Source organism: Vitis riparia, chromosome 6, assembly GCF_004353265.1.
Source record: "Vitis riparia cultivar Riparia Gloire de Montpellier isolate 1030 chromosome 6, EGFV_Vit.rip_1.0, whole genome shotgun sequence".
NCBI lineage: Eukaryota > Viridiplantae > Streptophyta > Magnoliopsida > Vitales > Vitaceae > Vitis > Vitis riparia.
In genome coordinates, this window is record NC_048436.1 from 2602804 (window position 1) to 2629160 (window position 26357).

The 26357-nt window shown below is 30.6% G+C and overlaps 2 protein-coding genes across 2 annotated transcripts; both read left to right on the top strand.

The window, feature by feature from the left end:
* The first annotated feature begins 289 nt into the window (after window positions 1–289).
* Window positions 290–1154, top strand: LOC117916846 (dehydration-responsive element-binding protein 1B-like). Its single transcript, XM_034833038.1, has one exon. It carries the CDS (start codon window positions 290–292, stop codon window positions 1043–1045), a length of 756 nt encoding a protein of 251 aa, XP_034688929.1. The 3' UTR covers window positions 1046–1154.
* Window positions 1155–14577: 13423 nt separating this feature from the next.
* On the top strand, window positions 14578–15806 carry LOC117916685 (dehydration-responsive element-binding protein 1F-like). Its single transcript, XM_034832836.1, has one exon. It carries the CDS (start codon window positions 14608–14610, stop codon window positions 15358–15360), a length of 753 nt encoding a protein of 250 aa, XP_034688727.1. The 5' UTR covers window positions 14578–14607; the 3' UTR covers window positions 15361–15806.
* The last annotated feature ends 10551 nt before the right edge of the window (window positions 15807–26357 follow it).

Below are 26357 nucleotides of genomic sequence, written 5' to 3' on the forward strand. Positions count from 1 at the left end.
TACTTTTCAACCACTGATGACTATTACATCTGAAAATATGGATAGGTGTTGCATGGAGAGTGATGCCGAGAGGATGAAGTCAAAATTTATTTTCCAAGTGCAAATGTTGGACTGAATAGAAATGTCAAACGGAGTCCATGTCACTTTCAAAACGTGGTTTCACAGGCCCATGCTCATTAGCCATCCGTGTCCAATTCGCGGACAAAATTCTATGCTTCCTACCCTTAAAAACTTTCTTCTCCCCCATTCAACATCTCACTCTTGACTTCTACTCTTTTACTCTCTCTCCATGGACTCGGACCACGAAGAGTTTTCAGCTTCGTCATCATCCTCTTCTTCTCGGACAAACTCTAATCCTTCTGATTCTTTGCTGCCTCTACAGTGCATTGGGCACAAGCGGAAAGCTGGGAGGAAGAAGTTCCGGGAGACACGACACCCAATATACAGAGGCGTGCGGCAAAGAAATGGGAACAAATGGGTGTGTGAAGTGCGGGAACCCCTTAAGAAATCCAGGATATGGCTAGGCACCTTTCCCACCCCGGAAATGGCTGCTAGGGCTCATGATGTGGCTGCCCTAGCGCTTAGAGGCCGCTTTGCTTCCCTCAATTTCCCCGACTCGGCTTGGCGCCTTCCACGCCCCAAGTCGTCCTCTGCAGAAGACATACAAGTAGCAGCGCTTGAAGCCACCAAGGCTTTCAACCCAACTGCGCCATCTTCGTCCTCCTTGGCCTCTGCATTGGATAATATGTCAGGAGTTGCAGACTCGAAGAAGGTACTAGAAACTTCACCAAATGTGGAATCGCCTAAGTTAAAGAGCCAAAGGATGGTTCTGGAAGTTTCTCCGGTGGATACTAAGAGGTCAGAGAAGGTTGGAGATGGTTCAACGCCAGTGTTCATGGATGAGGAGGCAATGTTCAATATGCAAGGTTTAATTAACAGCATGGCTGAGGGTTTGCTCCTTACTCCACCTGCTATGTGTAAAGGATTCAGCTGGGATGATGCAACTGATTCCCACATTGACTTGTCTTTGTGGAATGATGATTAGTTTGACATAGGTGCGCTTAGATTTCAAGTTTCTTTTCTTTCCATTTCTTGTCAACCAAACAACACTGGCATACATTTTTCATATCATACTTGTTTGTTAACTAAATCACTTTTAGCACTCTTTTCTCCCAGAATGGTATTCATAAATATATATACTTATATTAGGAAGAATTAATCTATTATGATTAAAAGGCCTAAAATTAAATAATAGAATTTCTCTTCATATTGAATATTCTAAATGTTATGATTAATTTGTGAAGTAAAGGACTTCAATTCTTGATTAAGTTCTTGCCTCAAGAAGGAGTCACTCTAAATTCTTAATAAGGGGTCAACTATGTTTATAATTAAATTAATTTAGTAACCCACCAAGCTTATCGGACTAAACCTCATTGATAATAAAATGATGTTTTACCGCTAATTAACTGATCAGGATATGTTTAAAAACATTTAAAAAATAGTTCTCAAAAAATAATTTCTTTAAATTATATTGGAAACTTTGTGTTGGAGTTGGGTGGGTCCTCAAGTGGGACTAACCCAACCCGATCCAACCAAATAAGAGATGAGGGAGCAGTTTTCGAGAGTTACAACTTCTAGAAATTGCCCAAAAACCATCCAAATAATAAAAAAATTCATCTCTCTCACTTTTACTTTACTCTCGGGAAAAAAAGACCAAGAAAACTAGGGAGAAATCATGATGATCGATGAATCGGTAGCCCTTGATATTTGTGGGATGCTGAAAAATATGACTTTTGTGCCACGTGGCAATCAACACACGGTCAAAGCATGGTCAAGATGATGGTCAAAGCTTCAATTTTTATTTTTATTTTTTAAAAAGTTTGTTTTCTCAAATAGGCAACCATTTCCAAATAATTCAAAAATCATAACATATGAATGATTTAAATAATTCAATTTTTATGTAAGGACCGGTCAAAAGTAATACTTTGGATAATCAAAGATAATCCTAAATTATTTTTTCCTTCCCCACATTTTTCCCACTGCTTTGCTGGGAGACAACCCTGACCTCATAGATTGAAAAGTGGAAATCTAGAGAGAGAGAGAGAGAATACAGATTTAATAAATTAATTGATTTTAAATATTTTCTATTCAAATTTCATTTCACTAATTGTTATTAGCACAATTTTATTAATAAATCTTTTTTATTTCTTTTTTACATTAATTAAATATATGAGAAATATAAATTTACAAACAAATTTAAAAATATTTAAAAATCATACACATTTTTATTTTTTATTTTTGCATACATTCAAATTAGATACAATAATATAAAATGTGTTGTTAAATTTTACATATTATTTTCTTTAACTAACAAAATTAATATGTGCATTATTATTTTTTCTATTATTTTTTTAAAGCTTTTCCTAAATTTTTATGAATTTTTCATCAATATTTTTTATTAAATTTTTTTCTAATACCCAATATATTCAAATGTATCTTTTTATCTTTGACCCAAATGTCGTAATAGGTGGGAACCCTTATAGTGTACAAACTTTTAATTATTTTTAATTAGATTTATTAAATTTAAATTTTACAAATTTTGGTATCTTTTATTTATTTATTTACTTTTAAATCTGTACCAAACACACTTTTGTGAATTATGTCACCTTTGCATAAAGGTTTGGAGACTTATGAAAGGCTCTGAATGGGGTTCTTTCAGTGACAAGACTTCTGATCAAATTCCTCCCTCCAACACTTGAACAGACCGTCTCTGTAGCCCATATACGAATCCAACTAAATGGAATTAATTTAGATTTCTCGCATATTCAGCTACGTACAAACCCCACATTCAATGGTTCTCAATTCAGCGATAGAGAAACTGCACCAAAATACCAAGGCTTGGCTTTTCATATACGAGTCTGAGCAGTCACCCCATCTGCAGTTAATATTAATTGTTTCCTTTTGTGCTATAATATACTGATCATGAAAATTAATGCCATTAACATAATGGAACAACGGGAGAGAGAGATGTATAGTAAATGATGGACCACACATATAGTTTGGTAGGTGTTCTCATTGATTGAAATGTGTTCCACGAGTGAATTATTCTATGTGGCCAAATCAAAATTGGTCCAACTTGGTACGCTATGGGCATGTATTCACACTTATTAGTAGAACTTTTTCACTAGGTTTACGCGAAGGTCTTTCATGATATGATTTTTTCAAATACTACCAAAGTAGATTCCTTACATTGATCCGACTAAAGTCTTGAAAGATCATTAAACATGTGAGTGCATTGCCCCATGCCATGCCGTCCTTCTCATCATCAAGAACCTAGCTAGAAGATGGATTTTGTTGGAAATAGGCTGCTTTGAATGAGTGCATGGCTAGGAGGACGGTAGTCAATTGACACAGATTTTATCCTAGCTAGAAAGAACATTGATGTGTTATTAAATGCGAGAGCACTCTTGAGAATAACATCACGTCCTAGTATTTATGGCATGTATGCCTTGGTCTCACTTGGATGGCCTCTACTATTGTAATTACAGCAGAAAGTCTTGTTCAACTTCACGTGTCTTAATTTGAATTAATGTTTACACACAAATGTACTGAATATGTCAAAATCAAGCAGTTTGAGAATTTCACGTATCTTTTCTATTTTCATTTTCCATTGAAACAAACAAAAGCTTAGGTTATGTCCAAGTTGAGCCTAATAGGGCTTGGCTAAGTTATAATATGGAGATATAAAAAAATATTTGATAAAAATTTATTGAATTTATTTTATTAAAACAAATAGTACATCTAAGAAAATATTTATAACATTCCATAATAATAATATGATATATATTTATAAGAAATATGAATTTTCAAAATATATACTCATATGAAAGTAGTTTTTAATAAAAATGATATATATATATATATATATATATATATATATATATAGAGAGAGAGAGAGAGAGAGAGAGAGAGAGAGAGAGAGAGAGAGAGAGAGAGAGAGAGAGAGAGAGAGAGAGAGAGAGAGAGAGAGAGAGAGAGAGAGAGAGAGAGAGAGAGAGAGAGAGAGAGAGAGAGAGAGAGAGAGAGAGAGCAAAATTAATGAAATTGGTCAAAGCATAAATGAATAAATAGAAATTTTATTTGATTAAAAATATTTTGTATTTTAATATTCAAAATAAAAGTACATTATCTTTATAAAATAATTTAAATTTCACCCAAAAATATTTACATTAAAAAAACATAACTTAAAATTCTAATATCTTGAAAATAAATAATTTTAATCTAAATAAAATTCTATGAATTTTATCTTAAATCCCTTTAATATATGTATATTTATTTATTTTAAAAAATAAAACTATGAATAAGATTATTAATTTTATTGAGACATTTTTATTACATTTTGAATAAAAAATTTGATTACTCATATTTTTCCAATAAAATTTTGTATAAAATATTTTATTTGTATGTTGGTTGAAAAATTCAAATGCAAGAAAATGAACTTAGTCCTACATATCCTGGATTTGAGTATTTTTCCACGTTCAACACATCCCTCGACTCAACTTGGTAACCTTTTCAATAGTTCTTAGTCCAATCTTTGAACAGAAAATTGATCCAAAGAAACCAAGATAATGACAGTCTTCTAAAGAAGGAATTAGGGCGTTAAGGGTGAAAGAATTTTTTATTCTTAGAGTGAGATGGGGAGAAAATGTGATAAAGCTTCATTGACTTATGTAGATCAAGTATGAATACAAGAACTATGACATGGAAAATGAAGGAGTGAATCAACCACTGTGTTTTTGACTTTCTTGATTTTCCAAAATCATTGAGATTATCTAAGCAATTTTCTCCATGATTGTGGGAGAGTAAACGATGGGCCATTACGAAGAGACTGGGTCCATGACTTTAGATTATTCAATGTCTCGAATCCATGCTTTGTAGGCAACCAAACGTGTTCCTTAACAATAGTGAATAATTATAGACTAAATTAAATTATTCAAAATTTTCATTAATTAATTTAGTATTTATCTCATTTTGTACTAAAGTTATTTTAAATTCACTTAATATATTTATATTTATTTACTTAAAATATTAATATATATATATATATCAATAAAATCATTAATTTTATCGAAACATTTTTATTACATTTCGAATAAAAAAATTCAATCATTCAAAAATTTTCAACAAGATTTTATATAAAATATTTTATTTGGAAATTCATTTCAAAGTCTCATATTATATATATATATATATATATATATATATATATATATATATATATATATATATATATATATATTTGACGATTTTATCTATTAATTAATTTAAATTTATTGTTTATCTTATCAAATTAATTTTTATTTTAAACTTTTTTTATTACTTATTTTTCAATAACTTTATCTTTTTTTTTAAATAAGTATTTAAAAGTGAAATGCTCCATAATTTTTTAAAATAAAAATTAATGTGATAAATATCAAAAACTTGAAATTAAAAGGATAATATCCCCATATTTAATATAAAATTTTAATTGAGTATAGAAATTTAAAAAAAAAATAGAAAATGATGATTCAAATTTATGAAGTTTAAATTGAACATATCTACCTAAAATTAATTAATATTTTATATATTTTTGGATGAAAAGGTAATATCTTTGGGTTACCATTTTAACGACCCACAAAAATGTCAATACATCAATCAGACCGTCGTTTGAATAAAAACAAGCTAGGTTTTGAAAAGATAGAATTGGGTCAAAATTTTAAATTTTGAATAAATTTATTTAAATTAATTTTTAAAAAATTGTACAAACGCTCAAGCCTCCATCAAAACGCGTCAAGCGCTTTGGCCATCAAATCCAATTCCCTCATATCCATTAAATTCAATTCTCTCATGCTTAACAAATTGAAGATTCTGTAGGCAAGAACATCAACTTTAAAATAGGCAAATGATTTAAGTGCCTTATAATTAATTGTAGAAATTAAAATATATTTTAAAAGGTTAAAAATTATTTTCAAGATATGTAATATAGCTTAATATGAAAATTGCATAATCAGTTTTGTTGAAATAATATGTTGCTAATTTGAAGCTATTATGTTGTGGTTTACCATGTCTTTTTTTTCAAACTAGACACCTAGTTGGATTTGAATTTCTTATTCCACATGTCTAAGTACTCAACTTGCATGTCTAGGCACAATTCTCAACTTGGTCAACATGTGTGGCTACTAGAAATTCTCTTTAATTTGTAATTGAAATCTTTTACAAAAAAAATGAATATTATATACAATATTTTTTAACTATAAAAAAAACTAGTAGAAATATCTTTATAGATATTTTAGGTTATAAGTAAAAAAAAGTGAAAAGGAAATGAGTTTATGAAAACTATATGTGATGAATAAAGATGTAAGAAAAAATGAGACATTTGGTGGAGTAAGAGGGTTCGTAATTTAAATGATAGATATAAAGAGAAAGAGTAAAAAACACCCGATGAAATAAGAAGACATGATTCAAAGTGGAGATACAAAAAATGAGAAGATGTGAAATGTTTTAAAACTCAATAGTTGTATCTATTATTGTTCTTATAATATTCCCTATCAACAGTAACCTTACTATTAGTTCAATTCATAATACAAAGTAATACTATAACTCAACTACTTTGATCAACAACATATATTATTTCAACATTTCTCTCATTAATGTGGTGCTCCTAAAGACTAGAGATCTTTTAGATACTAGACACACAATTTGAGTTGGGAGGTCACTAGGTATGCTAGTTTGAATTACATGTATGAAAGAAAATTGGAACCTGACTAGGTAATCTCAATATTTCTAAATCTAAGCGGTAGGATTAAGAGGTTTAATGTGAATGAATGGTAAAAGTTTGGAAATATTGAAAAAAAGGAAGTCGAGTTGGGAGGTCACTAGGTATGCTAGTTTGAATTACATGTATGAAAGAAAATTAAAACTTGACTAGGTAATCTCAATATTTCTAAATCTAGGCGGTAGAATTAAGAGGTTTAATGTGAATGAATGGTAAAAGTTTAGAAATATTGAAAAAAAGGAAGTCGAGTTGGGAGGTCACTAGGTATGCTAGTTTGAATTACATGTATGAAAGAAAATTGGAACCTGACTAGGTAATCTCAATATTTCTAAATCTAAGCGGTAGGATTAAGAGGTTTAATGTGAATGAATGGTAAAAGTTTGGAAATATTGAAAAAAAGGAAGTCGAGTTGGGAGGTCACTAGATATGCTAGTTTGAAGTACATGTATGAAAGAAAATTGAAACTTGACTAGGTAATCCTATATTTCTAAATCTAGGTGGTAGGATTAAGAGGTTTAATGAGGATGAATAGTAAAATTTTGGAAATATTGAAAAAAAAAATGGAAAATAAGTGGGAAAATGATAAGGGAATGAAAAAAATAGATGAATGACTCCATGTGATACTTGAAGAAAAGAGAATGGGAGAAGAGGAAGTGTGCAAGGAAAGAAAAAGAGAAGAAGAAGAAGAAGAAGAACGGTCATGGATTTCTCCATAGATAAACTGAAGGGTAAAATATGTTCAAATTTGTATAAAAAAATTTGAAAGGTGTTCAATTAGTTGAGGTAAATGCAGTTGTAGAGTTTGATTTTGAATCCAATGGTTGAATTCTTATATTCTAAAAATTTATTATTTTTAGAAAACTAATTTAAAAAATATATATATTCTATAAATATATCATTTAAAAAAAATAGTTTTGACATATTTTTAGTTATTTTTTACCGACATAATTTTAAAAATATATATTTTCCAAAATGTTTGATTTTTAAATAATAATAATGATAATAATAATTTATTTTAAATTTTTTGGAAAATGGTGTATTTTTTCCAAATTACTAAATTAAATTAAATTTTATTGAGGTTTAAAAAAAGAATAAAATTTAAATTAATGTTTTTCTACTCATTTTTTTTTTCATAATCAATAAAGGTCATTTTTTAAAAGATAAAAAATTCATATGCTTCTTCTCAATTTTCACACTTCCTCTAGGTCTTGGGCTTAAATGGTAAACTTATATGGACCAAAACTTAATTTTTAGACCCAACTAAACTCAAAACATAATTGTCCCAAAAAATAAAACTACTAGATATTAGAGACCAACAATTACATATTGTAATTCAACGCTTTATTTTTTATCATACACAATTAAAGTTTTCAAAAACCAATGAAATGTTTCTTTATCTAAACACAAAACTAGGTGAAAGTCACATTAGATTATGGAATTTTGGTCTCAAGATATGTTCAATGTAGCCGGCCTTCAAAATGCGTTCACCAGTTACATGTCGATCTAAATGTAACATATTGTGAGTCCTAAATTTTTATTTTATTTTATGTCACCAAAATTGGAATGTAATATATGGTATAAGAAACTTTGATGCCTTGTTTGGTTATGAAAAATACTAAGAAAATAAAAAAAAAAAATGTTAAGAAATATAATTTTACCATATTTGATTTCACAATTAAAAATATAAAAAAATTAAATATGGTTAAAATTAGTTAAAAATTTATATATTTTTAAATTATGTAACCTTTATATAAAAGAAGAAGTGATATATACAAATAATTTATTGATTTTAAATTTATTTTTATTTTTTAAATTCATTTTATTTTCATCATATTTCATGGAACTAAACATAAGTGGAGGTGTTGAAGGAGACCTTTGCCTTCGGAAACAAACAAACAAACAATAGGCAGCTTTATATCTTGTCATGTTTGGTATCATCACGCAGCCTCTGCCATCTCCATCTTATCAATAGTATTCAAAGTCCCTTTCTTATCTTCAAATGAGCATCATTGCATGAATTGTATGGTGTGAATTGAGGAGCACAAATTTAAACCAAAATCTTCTAGGTACAATGTTGCTTTCCACTGTAGATAGAGCAGCTCTCCCTTCAACTTGTGGTCAGAATTTGCAGCCTATGGCGTCCTAAACGCGCAGCATTCCTAAAATAACACACAGAAAGAAGCAGTTGAAAAGATTTTATTCATATGAAAGCACTTCTTCTGGGATGATGCATTTAATCCAATTGAATGCCCTAATTTCCACTTTCCTTTATCGGCTTAATTATGATAATGTCGAGTGACAAATGGTGATTATTTTACTCACATAAGTCAATTACATCAATAATTGTAATTAAACATTAAAATTTGCAATAATTTAGCCCTTTTGTATTTAATTAGAATGAGATGGCGAGTTATTTTGTTTAAAAAAAAAATCCTAGTTACGTACCCCACAATCCTTGGTAATAATTTCACTTGAAAATTAAATACTAGTCCCATCATGATGTAATCTTTAAAAATTAGTTGGGATGTTACAATTTAAGCTTAAAGGAGAGATTAGAGTCACGTGTTGATTTTAGTTGTTTGGATTAATTTACATGGGTAAATGTTTCATATTTGCTTCATTGCATGTTTGGTAATCTCTATTTATTTATTTAGGAAAATTATGTTTTGGACTCAATTGGGTTAAAAAAAAAAATGGTGGTATGTTCATAAAACCTGCTCAAGACCCAATGAAAGAATGAAAATTGAGAAGAAGGATATGAAACTTCAATATTTTTGGGAATGTCTTTTGCTAGTTGTGAAAAAACAAAAACATAAGATCCAAGCTAAAATCATACAGATATTTAAAATAAAAATAAAACTCTTCAAAATAAAAAATGAAAATTGGTTTTTTTTTTAAATAAAAGTAAGAAAAAAAATAGTTTTAGAATAAAATTGAAAAACAAAATAATAATTATAATAATAATAATAATAGGGATAATTGTGTTTTGGACTTAATTGGGTCCAAAAATTAAACTTTGGTCCCAATAAGTTCATCATTTAAGCCCAAGACTTAGAGAAAGTGTGAAAATTGAGAAGGATGTGATTTTTTATTTTTATTTTTCAAAAATGGCCTTTATTGACTATGAAAAAAAAATAGAAAAACATTTATTTAAATTTTATTCCTTTTGTAAACCTCATTAAAATTTAATTTAATTTAGTGATTTGGAAAAAAATACACCCTTTTCCAATAAAATAAAAATAAATTATTATTATTATTATTATTTAAAAATCAAACATCTTGGAAAATATATATTTTAAATTATGTATGTAAAAAATAACTAAAAATACATCAAAATTATTTTTTTTTTAAATGATATATTTTTAGAATATATTTTTAAAAAAAAATTAGTTTTCTAAAAATAATAAATTTTCAAAATAATTATTTAAAAAATTAAGATAAAAAAGTTTATCAAACATTATGATAAAAAATACTTAAAATAGTTTTGAAATATATATTGGTCTCTTCACATTTTATATCATTCTCATCAATTATGTAACTGTGAAACCAAGGTTTGGTTAATCTTGATTTTGATGATAACAAAACAAGGTTTAGAACTAATGATCATATTTCAAGTGTGATTAGGCAAGACGACTTCCAAAGTGGCAATCCAAAGACAAATCAAGCCAAGGAGAAATCATGAAGAAGAAGACCGCCTCAAAGAGAAGAGTTTTTCAAGACCAAAACTTCTTAAGATCTCTTTGTAAGGTTGTTGGTGCACTAGGACTTTCATGTATTTCATTTTTATTTATGCACCAAAATCATCCAAGAGTAATATTGTTTTAAATATCTTAAGAATTGGATGATTTCATGTTTTCAACTAAAACCTTGTGTTAAATGATTTTCAAACTTGTATATCTTTGAGGGAATTTTCTCAAGTGAGGGGTATCACTTGAGAGGTTGTTCAAGAGTGAGATAACTCTTGAGAAATGTAAAGGGTGCTTGGAGCCAAAAATCCAAGAGGGTGAATTGGAACCATAATCCAATTGTAAAGAGATTGAAAGTTTGGTTGAAACTTCAAGATAGTGGAACCCTCACTCGGTTAGGAGGTTGAGGAGAGTGGACGTAGACAAAGAAGTACCGAACCACTATAAACTCTCGTATTTGCACTCTCTCTTCTCTAATTCTTTTAAATTATATGCAATTGTCTTTATTTTGTTTATTGTATACTTGCATATAATTGTCTCTTATTTTTGCATAGTTTAAATTTGAAGAAAAAGATATCATCACCCTATTTACGCCCCCCTCCCCCCCTCTAGGATAATTATCATAGTTTGGATTAACCTCAAATTCCTAACAGTAACTTTTATGGACCAAATCTTAATTTTTAAGTCCAACTAGGTCCAAAACACAATTATTTCATAATAATAATAAAATTGAATTTCTCATTTTAATAAATTGAGTTTTTCTTCTAATAAATTATTTTTAAAAATATTTTTTAAGAATTTGAAAGCACGTTTTTTTAATAAATTTGAATTTTTTTTCTCTTAATTTTTTATAATTAATTTAAAATATTTTTTTTTGGATAAAATGGGGATAACTTTTTTTAAAAAATAAATTGTAATGTTTTCTAAATAAATTTGAGAGTTTTTTTTAAAACATAAATTAAAATTTTTTTATAAACATTTTCTAATTCAAATAGAAATTGGCTTTTGTCAACAAAAAAAGTAAAACATATTTTGTAAATAACATTTTCTTCTATTTAATCAAATAAAAAACTTAAGAGTCTTTTCCGGTCATTGTCACATGTACAATCAACCAACTTTTAAAAAAAATCTTATATATTATCTTCATGGGTATTTTTGGCTCTTATAATTTCATATCCTTCATGTTAATTATGTCTCTTACATAGATCGAAGGTTAATTTCAAGACCCAACAAAGCACAATTCCCCCTATTTATTTTATAGTTATTCAATCTTTATGTGTTCCAAGTTTTGATTCATCTCGTATTCCTTCTTTGAATGGTGATAATTATGTTGATTGGAAGGTAGAAAAAATTTCTTGCATTAGGGTGTATAGATGTTGATTTAACACGTCGTGTGGATGAACCACCAATTCCAATAGAACCAAGCACTCAAAGTGAGAAAACAATATATGAACATTGGGAGCGGTCTAATCACTTGACTTCAATGTTTATTAAGTCTCCCATTAGAAAAAATATTGGTGGTTGATTCCTAACTATGCTAAAGTAAAAGAATATCTCTAACACATTAGTGATGAAGATGTATTCCATGAAATTTTATTGCACCAAAAGAGTGTGTGAGCATATTATGGAAATGAGAGATATTGCTACCCAACTTAAGTCATTAAAGATTGAGTTGTCCAAGTCATTTCCAGTTCACTTCATCCTAAACTCAATTCCATCTAAATATGAACTTTTCCAAATTTCGTAAAACACGCATAAAGAGAAATGTTAATCAATGAACTTCCGACCATGTGTGTGTTGAGGAAGGGAGTGAATCGCAAAATGATTGAAAGTACTTATTTTATGACTCATGAAAACAAATTAGCTAAGAAGGGAAAAGCTAAAGTGTCTCTTGATCAAGTTAATAAGGGTGGTGTCAAGTGTTTCTTTTGCAAGAATAAAGGTGTAAGGAATTTCGGATTACTTTGTTTGTTAACCTTGGATTTGATTAGTTGTATGCAATCTTCCTAAGGCTACTAGATCATAGCACGCAGAAACATACAAAGCAACAAAAACCATAAGGATCTAGATTTAAAAGTTCAAATGTGTTTACCAAGATTTAGATGTTTTCATATCGATTTCTATCAATAAAGAATATAACAAACATCACAAACGATTTTGTAGATATAAGAATATTTTGCTCAATGACTCCTCCTTGAAGGTTGACAATGAGATTGGAGATTTCAAAAGGGTTGATGCTAGAGTTCTCTTTCTCTCTCTCTATTTATAAGTTTCTCATTAAATTAACTTACTTGAGTCCACTATAGGTTTAAGTTACTTAATTTAACCCAAAAATAATCCTAGTTGATTAATTAAACCAATTGGATGTACTTGAACCCACCATAAACTTAGATCACTTAATTTAACTCAAAAAGGATCCTAATTGAGTAATTAAACCAATTGAACCTTAATTAATTAATTAGCTCCATCCAAATAGATTGATCACTAATTCTTGTACAATCTTACGTAATTAATAAAACATTTATATATATATATATATAGAAGAAGAAGAAAATCTTTCTTCCTTAATTTCCTTGCCTCTATGCATTTTTGTATACTTCTTCTTTTTCCCTCTCTCTTTCTTTCTTTGTTAAGTGGTTTTCATCATTCCTTTTCTTATTTTCCTCTTTTTGTTTTTTGTAAAATTTTCCAAGAGTGGCTTTCACGCCACTTTCATCCCTTTTTTTTTTTTTTTCCTTTATACTATTTATTATTATCATTAGTATTATTATTTGTCAACTTCTTCATGTTAATTTTTATACACCATCCCTAAACATATTTTAATTTCTCAATAAATATAATTCCTTAAAATAAATTTCTCATTTCTCAATAAAATAAAACTTATAATAATATACTAAAACATAGAGCTATATTTTTACTAATATAATTAATTTTTTAAAATCAAAATTATTAATTCTAATAATAGATAAAATTTATCTAACTTTCCAAAAACTTCTTTACAATAAAGCCCACGTGAAATCAATCCAACTCACTTATTTAACCATTAAGATTATTTAAATTTTCCAATCCAAATTTCACACGTGTTTTAAATTTTACAGATTTGAGATTTAAGATTTAAATAGCAACTTTACTAGAAAATGTTTCAAAATCACAATTCCCACCGACCTAAAATACCACATGTTACACTGATAGAGCATTATATTTTTATTAAATATGTCACATGTGCCTCCAAAAATGTGTCAAATCGGAGTGATGAAGGGATGGAAGTCACTAATAATTTGAAATATGAACATATGACCAAATTGACCCACTCTTACGTCCAATATGCCGCCACTTGTCCCTCCAACAGGTTCCACAGATGGCTAATGAAAGGAGCAATTTCAAACAAGAATCATTCTAATTTATTATTTTAATATAATGTTCAACATTCCATGCATGGAACATGATTACATATACGTGTGATTTTTTTTATAAAAAAAATTATATAATATTGTTAAGCTGCGACAATACCATCTCTAAATTTGAAAATGGATCTCCCAATGATCATAGAGTAAATATCAGTTAATAGTCAAAGCTTAAAACTCCGTTCAGTAATTGATATAGAATCAATGGTGATGGAGATGACTTACCAACTGATGGCTGGGCGATCAAAATCAATAAGTGAAAAGACCCACCTAAACACTAATTAATTTGACTAATTTTTAAATGAGATGATGAAAATCAAAACCCAACAAGTGGTCAGCCATCCATGGAGGCATGGAACTGTTGTTTCAAGGAAGCAGGGGAAATGACGCAATGATGTTGGTCAACTCACCATGTCTATTTTCCAAGCGGTGATTAAGGTTGGACTTTGAATTTTGGTGTTTTTTTCAAAAAAAGAAAAAAAAAAAAAAAAAAAAAGCACGTGCATTTTACTTGAAAAACTTGGTTCACATTACGCAAGCCCCACCCTCATTTCACGTGCACAAATTCCTTATCCTATTCTCCGTGTCCAATTCGCGGACAATATTCTACCTTTCCTACCCTTAAAAACATTCGTCCTTTCTCGTTCAGGTACTTCTCACTCTCGTCTCCAACTCTTACTCTCTCTCTCTCTCTCTCTACTCAATGGACTTGGACCGTGAGTCTTCAGCTTCATCAACATCCTCTCCTTCTCGGGCAAACCCTGTTTCTTCCGACCCTCGGTGCCCTTCAAGGTGCATTCCGCACAAACGGAAAACTGGAAGAAAGAAGTTCCGGAAGACGCGACACCCGATATACAGGGGCGTGCGCCAAAGAAATGAGAACAAATGGGTGAGTGAAGTGCGCGAGCCCAGTAAGAAGTCCAGGATATGGCTAGGCACCTTTCCTACTCCGGAAATGGCGGCTAGGGCGCATGATGTGGCTGCCCTAGCGCTCAGAGGCCACTTTGCTTCCCTCAATTTTCCCGATTCGGCTTGGCGCCTTCCACGCGCCAGGTCATCCTCCGCAGGAGACGTACAGTTCGCGGCGATTCAGGCCGCTAAGGCTTTTCAGCAACCTCCATCATCGTCATCTTCCACACCTTTCGTAATGGATAATATGTCAGCAGGGTCGAGGAAGATACTAGAAACTTCTTCTGTCGTAGACACACCTCAGTTAAAAAGCCAAAAGAAGGTTGTGGGAGTTTCATCGATGGATAGTAAGAGCTGGGAGAAAGCCGGAGATGGTTTCCCGACAGCGTTCGTGGATGAGGAGGCAGTGTTTAATATGCCAGGTTTAATTGACAGCATGGCCGAGGGTCTACTTCTTACTCCACCTGCTATGTGTGAAGGCTTCAGTTGGGACGATGCAGTTTCACACATTGACTTGTCTTTGTGGAATCATGATTTCCTGTCTTAAGTTTCTTCTCTTGACATTTCTGGTCAATCAAGTACAGCCCACTGCTGTCCACAATTTCACTGCCATACACACTTTTAGCTTGAAGAGGGGGTAATCAATCAATACCACTCATAGTTTCAAAGTAAAACTTGGATGGACTTCAGGTGAGGATTTCCATGGATATAATAACAAGTCTAATAGTTTTTATAAATTAAGAACATCTCTTGATTGTACATCAAACTAGCTTTTTTCTAAATGTATGGCTTTGCCACTCGAACCCATTCAAAGAATTTACACTTGGGGCCTTCATGGGTTCCATTAAATTTAAACTAGAATTCGGGATTTTGTGTTGGGCACTTCAAGTTGAGACTAAAGGGTTATGGTAGCAAGAATCATCAATTTTTTGTTTTTGATACTCTTTATACTATATGGTCCTAATGAAATCAAATGCCCTTTAGAGGCCAGGATTGTTTTTCATTTCCTCTAAGAATCCCCATATTAAAGCACAAAAGAAATTATATAAAAAGAAACCTAAACTAACTACGAAAAATAAACTATAGTCATGACTAAATAAAACTTAAGGCTATTAAATTTTATCAAACACCCCTTAAAATTTAGGAGAATCAAGACAAGTTCTAAAAGAAAAAAAACTACATATGAAATAGTTTATTATTCCTTACTATAATGTTTTTTTCCTTTCAAATTAATCTTTTTCTTATTATTAATTATTTTACTCATTGATTTGTAATTTGATTCCAATAATAAATAACAAAATATTTATTATCCATTGTGTTTAATAAATATTTTTTTTAAATGATAATCATTATTTTCATTTATAAATTTTGTTCTATTTTCAAAAATTATAATTAAAATATATTTATAACTTTTTGTAAAACACCTTGTTTCTATATTATTCTAATGGCATAATGTTGTATTTACTAGTTATATATGTTTGATGACCAAAGAACAGAAACAAAATGTGTTTTAAGAACATATTTTGATTATTTTCATTTATTTTTTAAATATTATTTTAAAAAATAAGCATGTAAATTTATAAAATGATTAAAATTAAAACATTATATATATAATAAAAAATATTTTTAAAATATATTTAAAAACATAAAAATAACTTTTAAAAACTACTCTAAAAAACTATTTTTCAGAATATTTTTAAAAGCAGTTTCCAAATATAGCTATATTTATTGTTTTGTAATTGTTAAATTCATGGAAAACAAGGCATGATTCTCCTATCCAAAAAACAATCAATTTCCTGGTGGGTGACAACCCCAACTAATGGTCGCCAAAACTCTGAAAGCATTTTTGGGATTGCATCAGAATTCTCCATGCAAGGGCAAAGGGGACACAGTACTGGAATTTTCATTTTCTAATGCTGGCGCCGGAATTTCTGCACCCTTTGCATCTATGTTCAGACCATAGGTCCAAGTCAACATGGAAAATGGATGCATGTCATCTTTGCCTGCCGTCTATAATGGGGAAACTGCTCAAAATATCAGCTAGAGTTTTTAGATCAGAGTTTGAGCATCTGTAACGGGGAAACGTACTGCTCAAAATATCTGCTAGAGTTTTTAAAATTAAATCAGCATGTATTCCCCGTTTACAACAACACTAAGGTTATATTTGATTCTCGAAATTCCCTGTCTTTCATTTTACTATAAAAAAATATTAAAAATATGAACATAAAAAAAATGATTTATTGATTTAAATTATTTTTTTCACATTTTTCTTCATACTTTCCCAGTCTTCTTTTCTCACTGTTCATTAAGTTATGATATAATAATGAAAATTTATGCATGAGTAACACAATAGGCCAACCCGGTCAGATATATATATATTTATATATTATATATGTGGTAGATAATGTACCACAGATTGCTATTGTTTGGCTCTTAGCTTACATGGGGCATTCTCATTAATTGAAATGTGTTCCACGAGTGAACCAATCAATGTGGCCTAAAACTGGTCCACCTTAATTAGTACGCTTTAACCATCTCTTTCCTACCTAATTTGATGCATGTGAAGGTCTCATGTTTTCACCTGGTTGAATGTGCAATGCGCATGTGACATCAAAGAATGAATGGCTGCTACATATATTTATTACATTTATCTATATAACCTCCAATCATCGGAAAAAGCATTTTTCTGCTTTTGTAAAAATTGAAAACTGTTTAAACTTCCCAGCTTTAAGCGCTTCCGGTGGAGCCAAAGTAGACCTGACCAAGTTGAGCCTAAGGATGCATGGTTGAAAATTTTAAAGGCAAACAATTCTCTTCTTCCCAAAGTACTGATTTTGTCGAGGTAAAAGTAGCAGACAGCCAGTGCAATCAAAGGTCCACTTGTCCTGATGTGACTCAACAGCCAACGGAACACCCATCACCGGCCCCATTCTTCGTAAACAAGTTCTTACACTTTGCCCACATGCCTCGAAGTCGTTGCACGGTTATCCTAGAAAGAGCTTTTAATTTTTCTAGTTCTGCGCAATAATTATTTTGATAAAACATTATCACATATTAAAAAGATTAGAAGTATTTTATAAAATTATTATTAAATATATTTTATATATATATTTTATTCATAAATTTTATTTTGTAAAAAATTATTTAAAAAAATGAAATTATTACGATTTTTTATGATTATTTGATTCTTTATTCAAAAGTTATGATTGAAGAAGTACAAAAATATCTCAAATAAAAGTTTACTAAAAATTTGATTTTATATATTTAGGTTTACTTGAGTCTTGACCTGATTATGTCTTTGATCAATTTAGTTTAGTTTTAATTTAGTCTTGAGTCTTGAAAATTTGAGACTTAGGTGGTGTTTGTTTTTCTGGTTTTTTACTGAAAATAATTTATTTTCAGAATTTAGATTATTTGTTTTTCTACTTTTTCATAACTTATTATAATCATTGGTTTTAAATTTTTACACTAATTTGTTATACGAGATATTGAAGATATCTTTTTTAGATACAATTTGTTGAGATATTAGGAATGTTGAGATATTAGGATATTAATTGTTCTTTTCTTATATCATCCCTTTTTTATATCATTCTTAGAATGGTGATTACCCTCTATATATTTTGTACATGAACGAATGAAATAATCAATGAAAAACTACCATTCATCAATTTGAAGATGGTATCAGAGTTATGGAACTGAAATCCTGGATATTTTGTTGGTAAAGTCAGTCATCGCCCCTCCTTCACGATAAAAAAAAAATGAGTGAAAAAAATATTATTATTTTTCAATCTGAATGTACTTTTAATCCAGGAATTATTTTGACTGAATCAAACTATGACGTTTGGTCACAACTCGTGGAAATGCATATTGTCGAACGGGAAAAACTTTCCTACATTCGAGGTAAGACAAATCCACCGAAAAAGTCAGAATGTGGATATGAAAAATGATATGCTGAGAATCAAAAGGTAAAGAGATGGTTGTTAATGTCTATGAGTCCAGAAATTATGAAGCGTTACTTACATTTACCCACCGCTCAAGAAATTTAGAGTGCATTATCAAAGGTCTTCTATGATGGAAGTGATGAATTACAAGTTTTCACTTTGAATCAAAAAGTCTTCATTGACAAACAAAGCGGAAAGTCTCTTTCTAAATATTATGGAGAGTTAACTAAAATTTTTTGCGAATTGGATCATCGGGATAAGGTAGTCATGAAAGACCCTGAGGACATTGCAGCATACCGGAAATCCATTGAACCACAACAGGTGCACATCTTTCTTGATGGATTGGATGGTGACTTTGAGCAAGTTCGAGGAAAGATTTTACGCAAAAATCCTCTTCCCGATTTAGAAGAATGTTATGCACTGATTCGACGAGAGGCAGTGCATCATGCTAGTATGAAAGCAGAATCTGACAACCTTGACACCTCAGCTATGGTAGTCCGACAGTGATCAACCCAAAATTGGTAGGACCAAACCAAAACCAACCATCCTAAGACAGACCCTAATATTATAAGTCAACCTTCAAATGTACTCACTGCAATAAGACTAGTCATACCAAGAGTCGTTGCTTTGAAATTGTGGAATATCCAGACTGGTGGGATCATAATCGTGATCAACGGAATAATGATTCTAATAAAACCTCGACTGTAGTTGTTGCTGAAATAAAAACAGAGGCTAATGTTGCTGAGAAAGCCTCTGTATTGATAACCGCTACAGATTATGATGGTAAGTTTTTAAATACTTCTACACTTGTTATTAATAGTGCATGGATAATTGATTCTGGTGTTACAGATCATATGACTTTTGATTCTAGACAGGTCTCACCCCTTAGACTTTCTTCACAAAAAATTGTTTCCACAGCCAATGGTAACACAACCCCAGTCATTGGGAAAGGATCTTTAACTCTTACTCATACTTTGAATTTGGATTATGTTTTAGTTGTTCCATCTTTATATTACAATCTTTTGTCAGTTTCTCAAATCACTGCAGCCTTATCTTGTATTGCCATTTTTTGGCCTGAATTTTGTGTTTTTAAGGACATCCAAACAAGATAGACGATTGGTTGTGGTATTAAGCGGGGAAAACTCTATTACTTGGACTTGCAATCAAAGGATTCAAATAAGTTGCGACAAGCCTTGATGACAGATGGATTAGAGGGAGAGAAAAAAAAGTCCGAAATTTGGTTATGGCATCGACATCTGGGACATGCTTCCTTTGGTTATTTAAAAAAATTGTTTCCTAGTTTGTTTGCAAAGAGTGATATTTTTAGTTTCCGTTGTGATATTTGTAAATTGGCTAAAAGCCATCGTGCTTCGTTTCCATTAATTTTGAATAAAAGTATGTTTCTTTTTATGGTTATACATTATGATGTTTGGGGCCCATCCAAAGTCTCAACTCTGAGTGGTTCGCGTTGGTTTGTTGCTTTTATTGATGATTGTACCAAAATGACATGGTTATACTTGATGAAGACCAAAGATGAAGTGAACTTGTTGTTTCAAAATATTCATAAAATGATTGAAACTCGGTACAATGCAAAGGTTCGAGTTCTTCGTAGCAATAATGGTGGAGAATATTAAAGTTCTAATCTTCAAAAGTATTTGGAAGGACATGACAAGTTATCTGAAGAAGTATATATGGATCTTCCACCAAGATGCATGGTGTCAGAAAAGCAATGTCAGAAGGTGTACAAATTGAAAAAGTCATTGTATGGGTTGAAGCAATCCCCGAAAGCATGGTTTGGAAGGTTCACAAAGTCAATGAGAGCTTTTGGCTATCGTCAAAGTAATTTAGATCACACTTTGTTCTTGAAAAAGCAGCATGGTAAGATTACAACACTCATCGTATATGTGGATGACATGGTAGTTACAGGAAATGATCCTGAAAAAATAAAAGCTCTGCAAAATTATCTATCTAGAGAATTCGAAATGAAAGATCTAGGTCCTCTGAAATACTTTCTTGGAATTGAAGTTTCTCGATCAAGTGAAGGAATTTTCCTGTCTCAAAGAAAATATGCCTTAGATCTTTTACAGGAGACTGGAATGTTGGGATGTCAACCTGTTGATACACCAATAGAAGAAGGTCTGAAATTGTATATTGAGTCTAATCAAGTATCAACCGATAAGAGAAGATACCAGAGACTTATGGGAAGATTAATGTACTTAGCTCATACAAGACCAGATCTTACTTATGCATTGAGTGTAGTAAGTCAATACATGCATAATCCTAGAGAGCAACATATGAATGCAATCATGCGTATTTTGAGGTATTTGAAGAATGCTCCTGGGAAAGAAATTTTGTTCACTAAAAATGTTGATCATCAGAGTATAGAAGTATATACTGATGCTGATTAGGCCGGTGCAGTGGATGATAGGCGATCTACATCTAGTTACTTTACCTTTGTAGGTAGTAATTTTGTGACATGGAAAAGTACAAAGCAGAATGTCGTCGCTCGTTCAAGTGCAAAAGCGGAATTTAAGGGTATGGCTCTAAGACTTTGTGAGGCATTATGACTAAGACTCCTCTTACAGGATTTAGGTTACCTATCTAGGCAACCAATCTGATTGTTTTGTGACAATAAAGTCTCATGTGATATTGCTCATAATCCAGTACAACATGATCGTACAAAGCATGTCGAGGTGGACAGATTCTTCATTAAGGAAAAGTTAGATGATAAGATTGTGGAATTGCCTAAGATTCAATCAAAATATCAATTGGTCGATATCCTCACCAAAGCTGCAGTTTCAAGTCAAGTGTTCTAAAAAATTTTAGACAAGTTGGGCATGTGTGACATCTATGCACCAACTTGAGGGAAAGTGTTGAGATATTAGGAATGTTTAGATATTAGAAAAGTTGAGATATTAGGAATGTTAAGATATTAGGATATTAGTTGTTCTTTCCTTATATCATTCTTTCCTTGTATCATTCCTTCTCATTCTTAGAATGGTGATTACCCTCTATATAGTTTGTACATGAATGAATGAAATAATCAATAAAAAACTACCATTCATCAATTTGAAGACAATTCACATATACTATTAATGAATTATTCCTTCACTTTTTTATTAACTTAAAACCTTTTTTATCCATACACAATATCATATGATACATCAAGTTGATGCGTTTAGCCTATCTTTAAAATGTGCACATGGTATATGAGCTTTTTCCATCTCTGTATCAATCTAAGAGTAAACTATGTTATGAAAATATTGAATTTTAATAGATATTTAATCATTGGATTTTACAAACATATTGGGATGCATCAGGAAATATCAATAGAAATTTTGACGCAAATAGTGGTGAAATAAAAATTGATCAAAATTCATGTAAATGTTCAAAAAAAATTTTAAGAAATGGTATAAGAAGTAATAACAAACATATTGAGATTGTTTTGTTGAAAAAAAAATGATATATGTATGACATAATTTGACATATTCAATAATGATATCATGTGCACAAGTAAAAAAATTTGTTTTTGTAAGTGTACATTCATTATTATGGTAAATGTTTGATTTCATTAAAAGTCAATAATTTGTACATATTACATTGTAATGGTCATTTAGTATCAAATGAAGACCAATGTGGTTTAATGAAATTATTAGATGAAATAATCTCATTTTATTGGAGACAATATTGGTACCAACTCATGAAGTTTCAATAATATTGATTATAAATATGAACATGTCATGCATAGGGTCTACCGTCTCTCCATCAATGGGGAACTTGAGGTTCTCCAATTTGCTTGTTTCAAATCTTTCTTGCATCTTATATGAATTGTGGTATAACATTTGTGTAGGAGGAGAATAGTTAAAGATATCATAATTTTCATCAATTAAACTTTAAACCATTGCATAATTTTGAGAAAGTTAACTATAACTTATCGTATAATGATAATAAACATTAGCCTCATTCGACAAGTCACTAATTGAATTTCTATACTCATAAACTCAAAACTGGCTAAAAATGAGTCATCATAAATGGTGTCATCCTTCATTCTATTCCTATATATGACTTTCCAATAACTCCAATGCTTGGACCAACCCATCTAGAGCCATGGTCTTTATATTGTGTGCAATATGTGAAATTATCTTTACAATTGAATGAACTTAATGGATGTTAACTTTGTTGTTGTTGTCCAATATCCCCTCCATCATTTTCATCATTAGTTCCCTTTACTCTTAAAGCATGATAATTCACACTCCTCTCCTTGTAAAGTATCATAATCCACATTGGAAGTACTGACAGCACTAAGTCTATTACTTTATCCAACCCTCATGGAGTTAACCAAAGGTTAAGAATTGAATGCCTACTAAAGTGAATCTCCTATGTCTTTGCTAAAACTCTCATTGTGAACTTCTTTGGTCAACACTTTTTCAATATCAACACCTAATTCTTGAGCATGTGAAACAATCCATGGATCAATATTTTTGACATCATCATCTAAGTATAGATCTAACCCATTGGAACTACTAATTCTTCTTTTTTTCACCCGTCTCAGCCAAAGATGTTAACTAGATGAAGGTAATCTTTTTTAGTAACTTTATTATTTTCCGTCTCTATATCTCATGACTTTAGTTTTATGTTATAATACCAAACAAGTAGTTGTTGAAGTTTAGGATAAGTGAGACAATTTCGTTGTTTTAGATAAATTATAAAGCAAATGTACTCCAATTTCTCTCATAGACTAAATATGATGTAGTTTGTGATAGAACCTTGATAATTAGCTTCCTCAATGTAAGTGTATGGTTCCCATACATGAACCATCATTCTACAACAACGAAATTCACAAGTGTATGAATCTACAATGATAATAATGAAATTAGTTTTCTATCCACAATCACAAATAGTACTCATTGGGAACTATTTGTGACCTCACAATGATTATCGCTCAATTATCGAATCCTCTCTTTGCATCTCGAAATAGTACAAGTTATGTATTCAACATTCAATATGTCTTGATGACTCCTTTAGTCTAGGCATGCATTGATATGGTGGAGATCTCAAAGCTAAAAGCTAAGGTTTCTTCTCTATGCACTAAAGGGAGAGGCAAAAGATTGAAGTCTTAACCCCTAAAAGGGTACTTATAAGTTTCTTACCGAACTCAAGTAACTTAAATCCACTATGGACTTGGGTCACTTTAAGGATCTTGTATCCTTTTTAATTCTCCCTTTCGAAAGGCCTTTCTTTTTCAACATTTTTATTCCATTTCACATAACTTTTTATCATTATAGTGTTTTTTTTTTCCTTCACGTAGGCATGATGTAAATACAATATACAATAGCATCATATTAAAAATATTATTTCTAGAATAAATTTTTACTTTAATACAAATATTTGTTTTCTTTGATTCTCATGAACAATTTGGAGCCACATAATGCCTACGAGGGGCAAATACCCCTCTTGAAATTTGGAAAAAAAAAATGTTAGCATATAGAAGATTTGTATAATAATTTTTTAAAAACATATCTCAAAAAATAAGTAAAAACAACTAAAAGATATTTTCTTAAAACACCCTGTTTTTTTTTTTTTTTTTTTAAGAACAAAAAATAGAAAACATTTTATAGTTATCAAATATATTTTCTAATTTTTTTGTTCTAAAAAATATAAAACTATCCTTAAAAACAATTGTCAAATAGACCTTATTTTCTTGCATTGTTTTCATAGCACTTTATTTTTTTATTTTCTCTTTTCCTTTTTTTACTATTATTGTTATTGTTATTTACAGCTATATGATATTAATTCTTATACATTATCCTTAAACATATTTTGGTTTCTCAAAAATTAAAGTTCTATATATATATATATATAGAGAGAGAGAGAGAGAGAGAGAGAGAGAGAGAGAGAGAGAGAGAGAGAGAGAGAGAGAGAGAGAGAGAGAGAGAGAGAGAGAGAGAGAGAGAGAGAGAGAGAGAGAGAGAGAGAGAGAGAGAGAGAGAGAGAGAGAGAGAGAGAGAGAGAGAGAGAGAGAGAGAGAGAGAGAGAGAGAGAGAGAGAGAGAGATTTTCTCATTTTTTTTTTTCAATAAAATCTAACTTCTAATAATTCTAAACCATATAACTATATTTTTACCAACAAAATTAATTCTCTAAAACAAAAATTATTAATCTTAATAATAGGTAAAATCTGTCTAACTTCCTAAGAAATTCTCCTCACTAAGGGTGACATGAAACTAATTCAATTCACTAATTTGTGTACTAAAGTTTTTCAAAATTTTCAAACTAAATTCGACACATTTTTATTTAACCTTTTTTACTTTTCAACAGTCACATTTCAAGAAAATTTTTAAGCTCAAAATTTTTATGTGGCCTAAAATAATATTATACAAAAGAAACTAAAATTAGGTTAAAAAAGGAAAAGAAAAAATGAAAAGAGAACATAAAAAACACAGTACACTTCTTGAATAAAAAAATCCGACCAACCTATAAAATAAATTCTACTCATGAATAAATCAAACCATCTTTCAAAATTTTCTTTTTAACATCTAGAAAAATAAATTTTACTCATCAAAATCAAATTATATGCAAATTTCCAAACTTTGGATATTAAAAAACATAAAGATTAAATGTCTTTTGCAACACAAATTTTCTACTCATAACTATTAATTAGAAATTTCTAATTGGTGCCCGCGATAAGATCCCAGTACTATACATTGTTAGTGCTGGAATTTTCCTCCATCTCTGCATCATACTCAAACTATAGCTGCATGTCAACTTGGAAACCACATGGATGTATGTCATCTTTGGTGGTCGTATAAGATTTTCAATGTAAAATTCTAACAACATAGAGGTTCAGGGTTATGTGTGTTTAATTACTTCATGGCATGTATAGACATATGTAGGAAATCCGTATGTGAAAGGGGGATACTGGCTAGCTAGCTAGCATTCCGGCCTTCACGTCACTCTTTGTATAGGCATATAAACTTCTTGTATTCAGACATAGACCTAACACTCAATGGCAATGAATTAATCAGTAGACAAGCTTCCCATACCTTCAGCTTGGTTTTTGATATCCCAGTTGAATCAGTCTACCCAATTGATCCCCAACACCATCGTTTTCGCCTTTTCGGTCTGTGCTTCGGTTTCTCACTGTTAATCATTTGTTGTATAGGCATATAAACTTCTTGTATTCAGACATAGACCTAACACTCAATGGCAATGAACTAATCAGTAGACAAGCTTCCCATACCGTCAGCTTGGTTTTTAATATCCCAGTTGAATCAGTCTACCCAATCGATCCCCAACACCATCGTTTTCACCTTTTCGGTCTGTGCTTCGGTTTCACTATTAATCATTTGTTGTATTGATGAAACTGATGCAATTATAGAGTGGTCCAACTAGTTGGATTGATGTATCTATGGTAGATAATGGACCACTTATTAAAATATGATATGGTTGGTATACTAATTCATTCAAATGTGATTCACGACTGATTTAAGGATATGGCCTCAAGCTGGTCCACCCTCGTTCATTTCCTCCATCTATTCACACTCGTTGCATATTTTTCAATCGATATCTTTCAGGTGGATGTCATGTTGTCACCTCTTCAAATG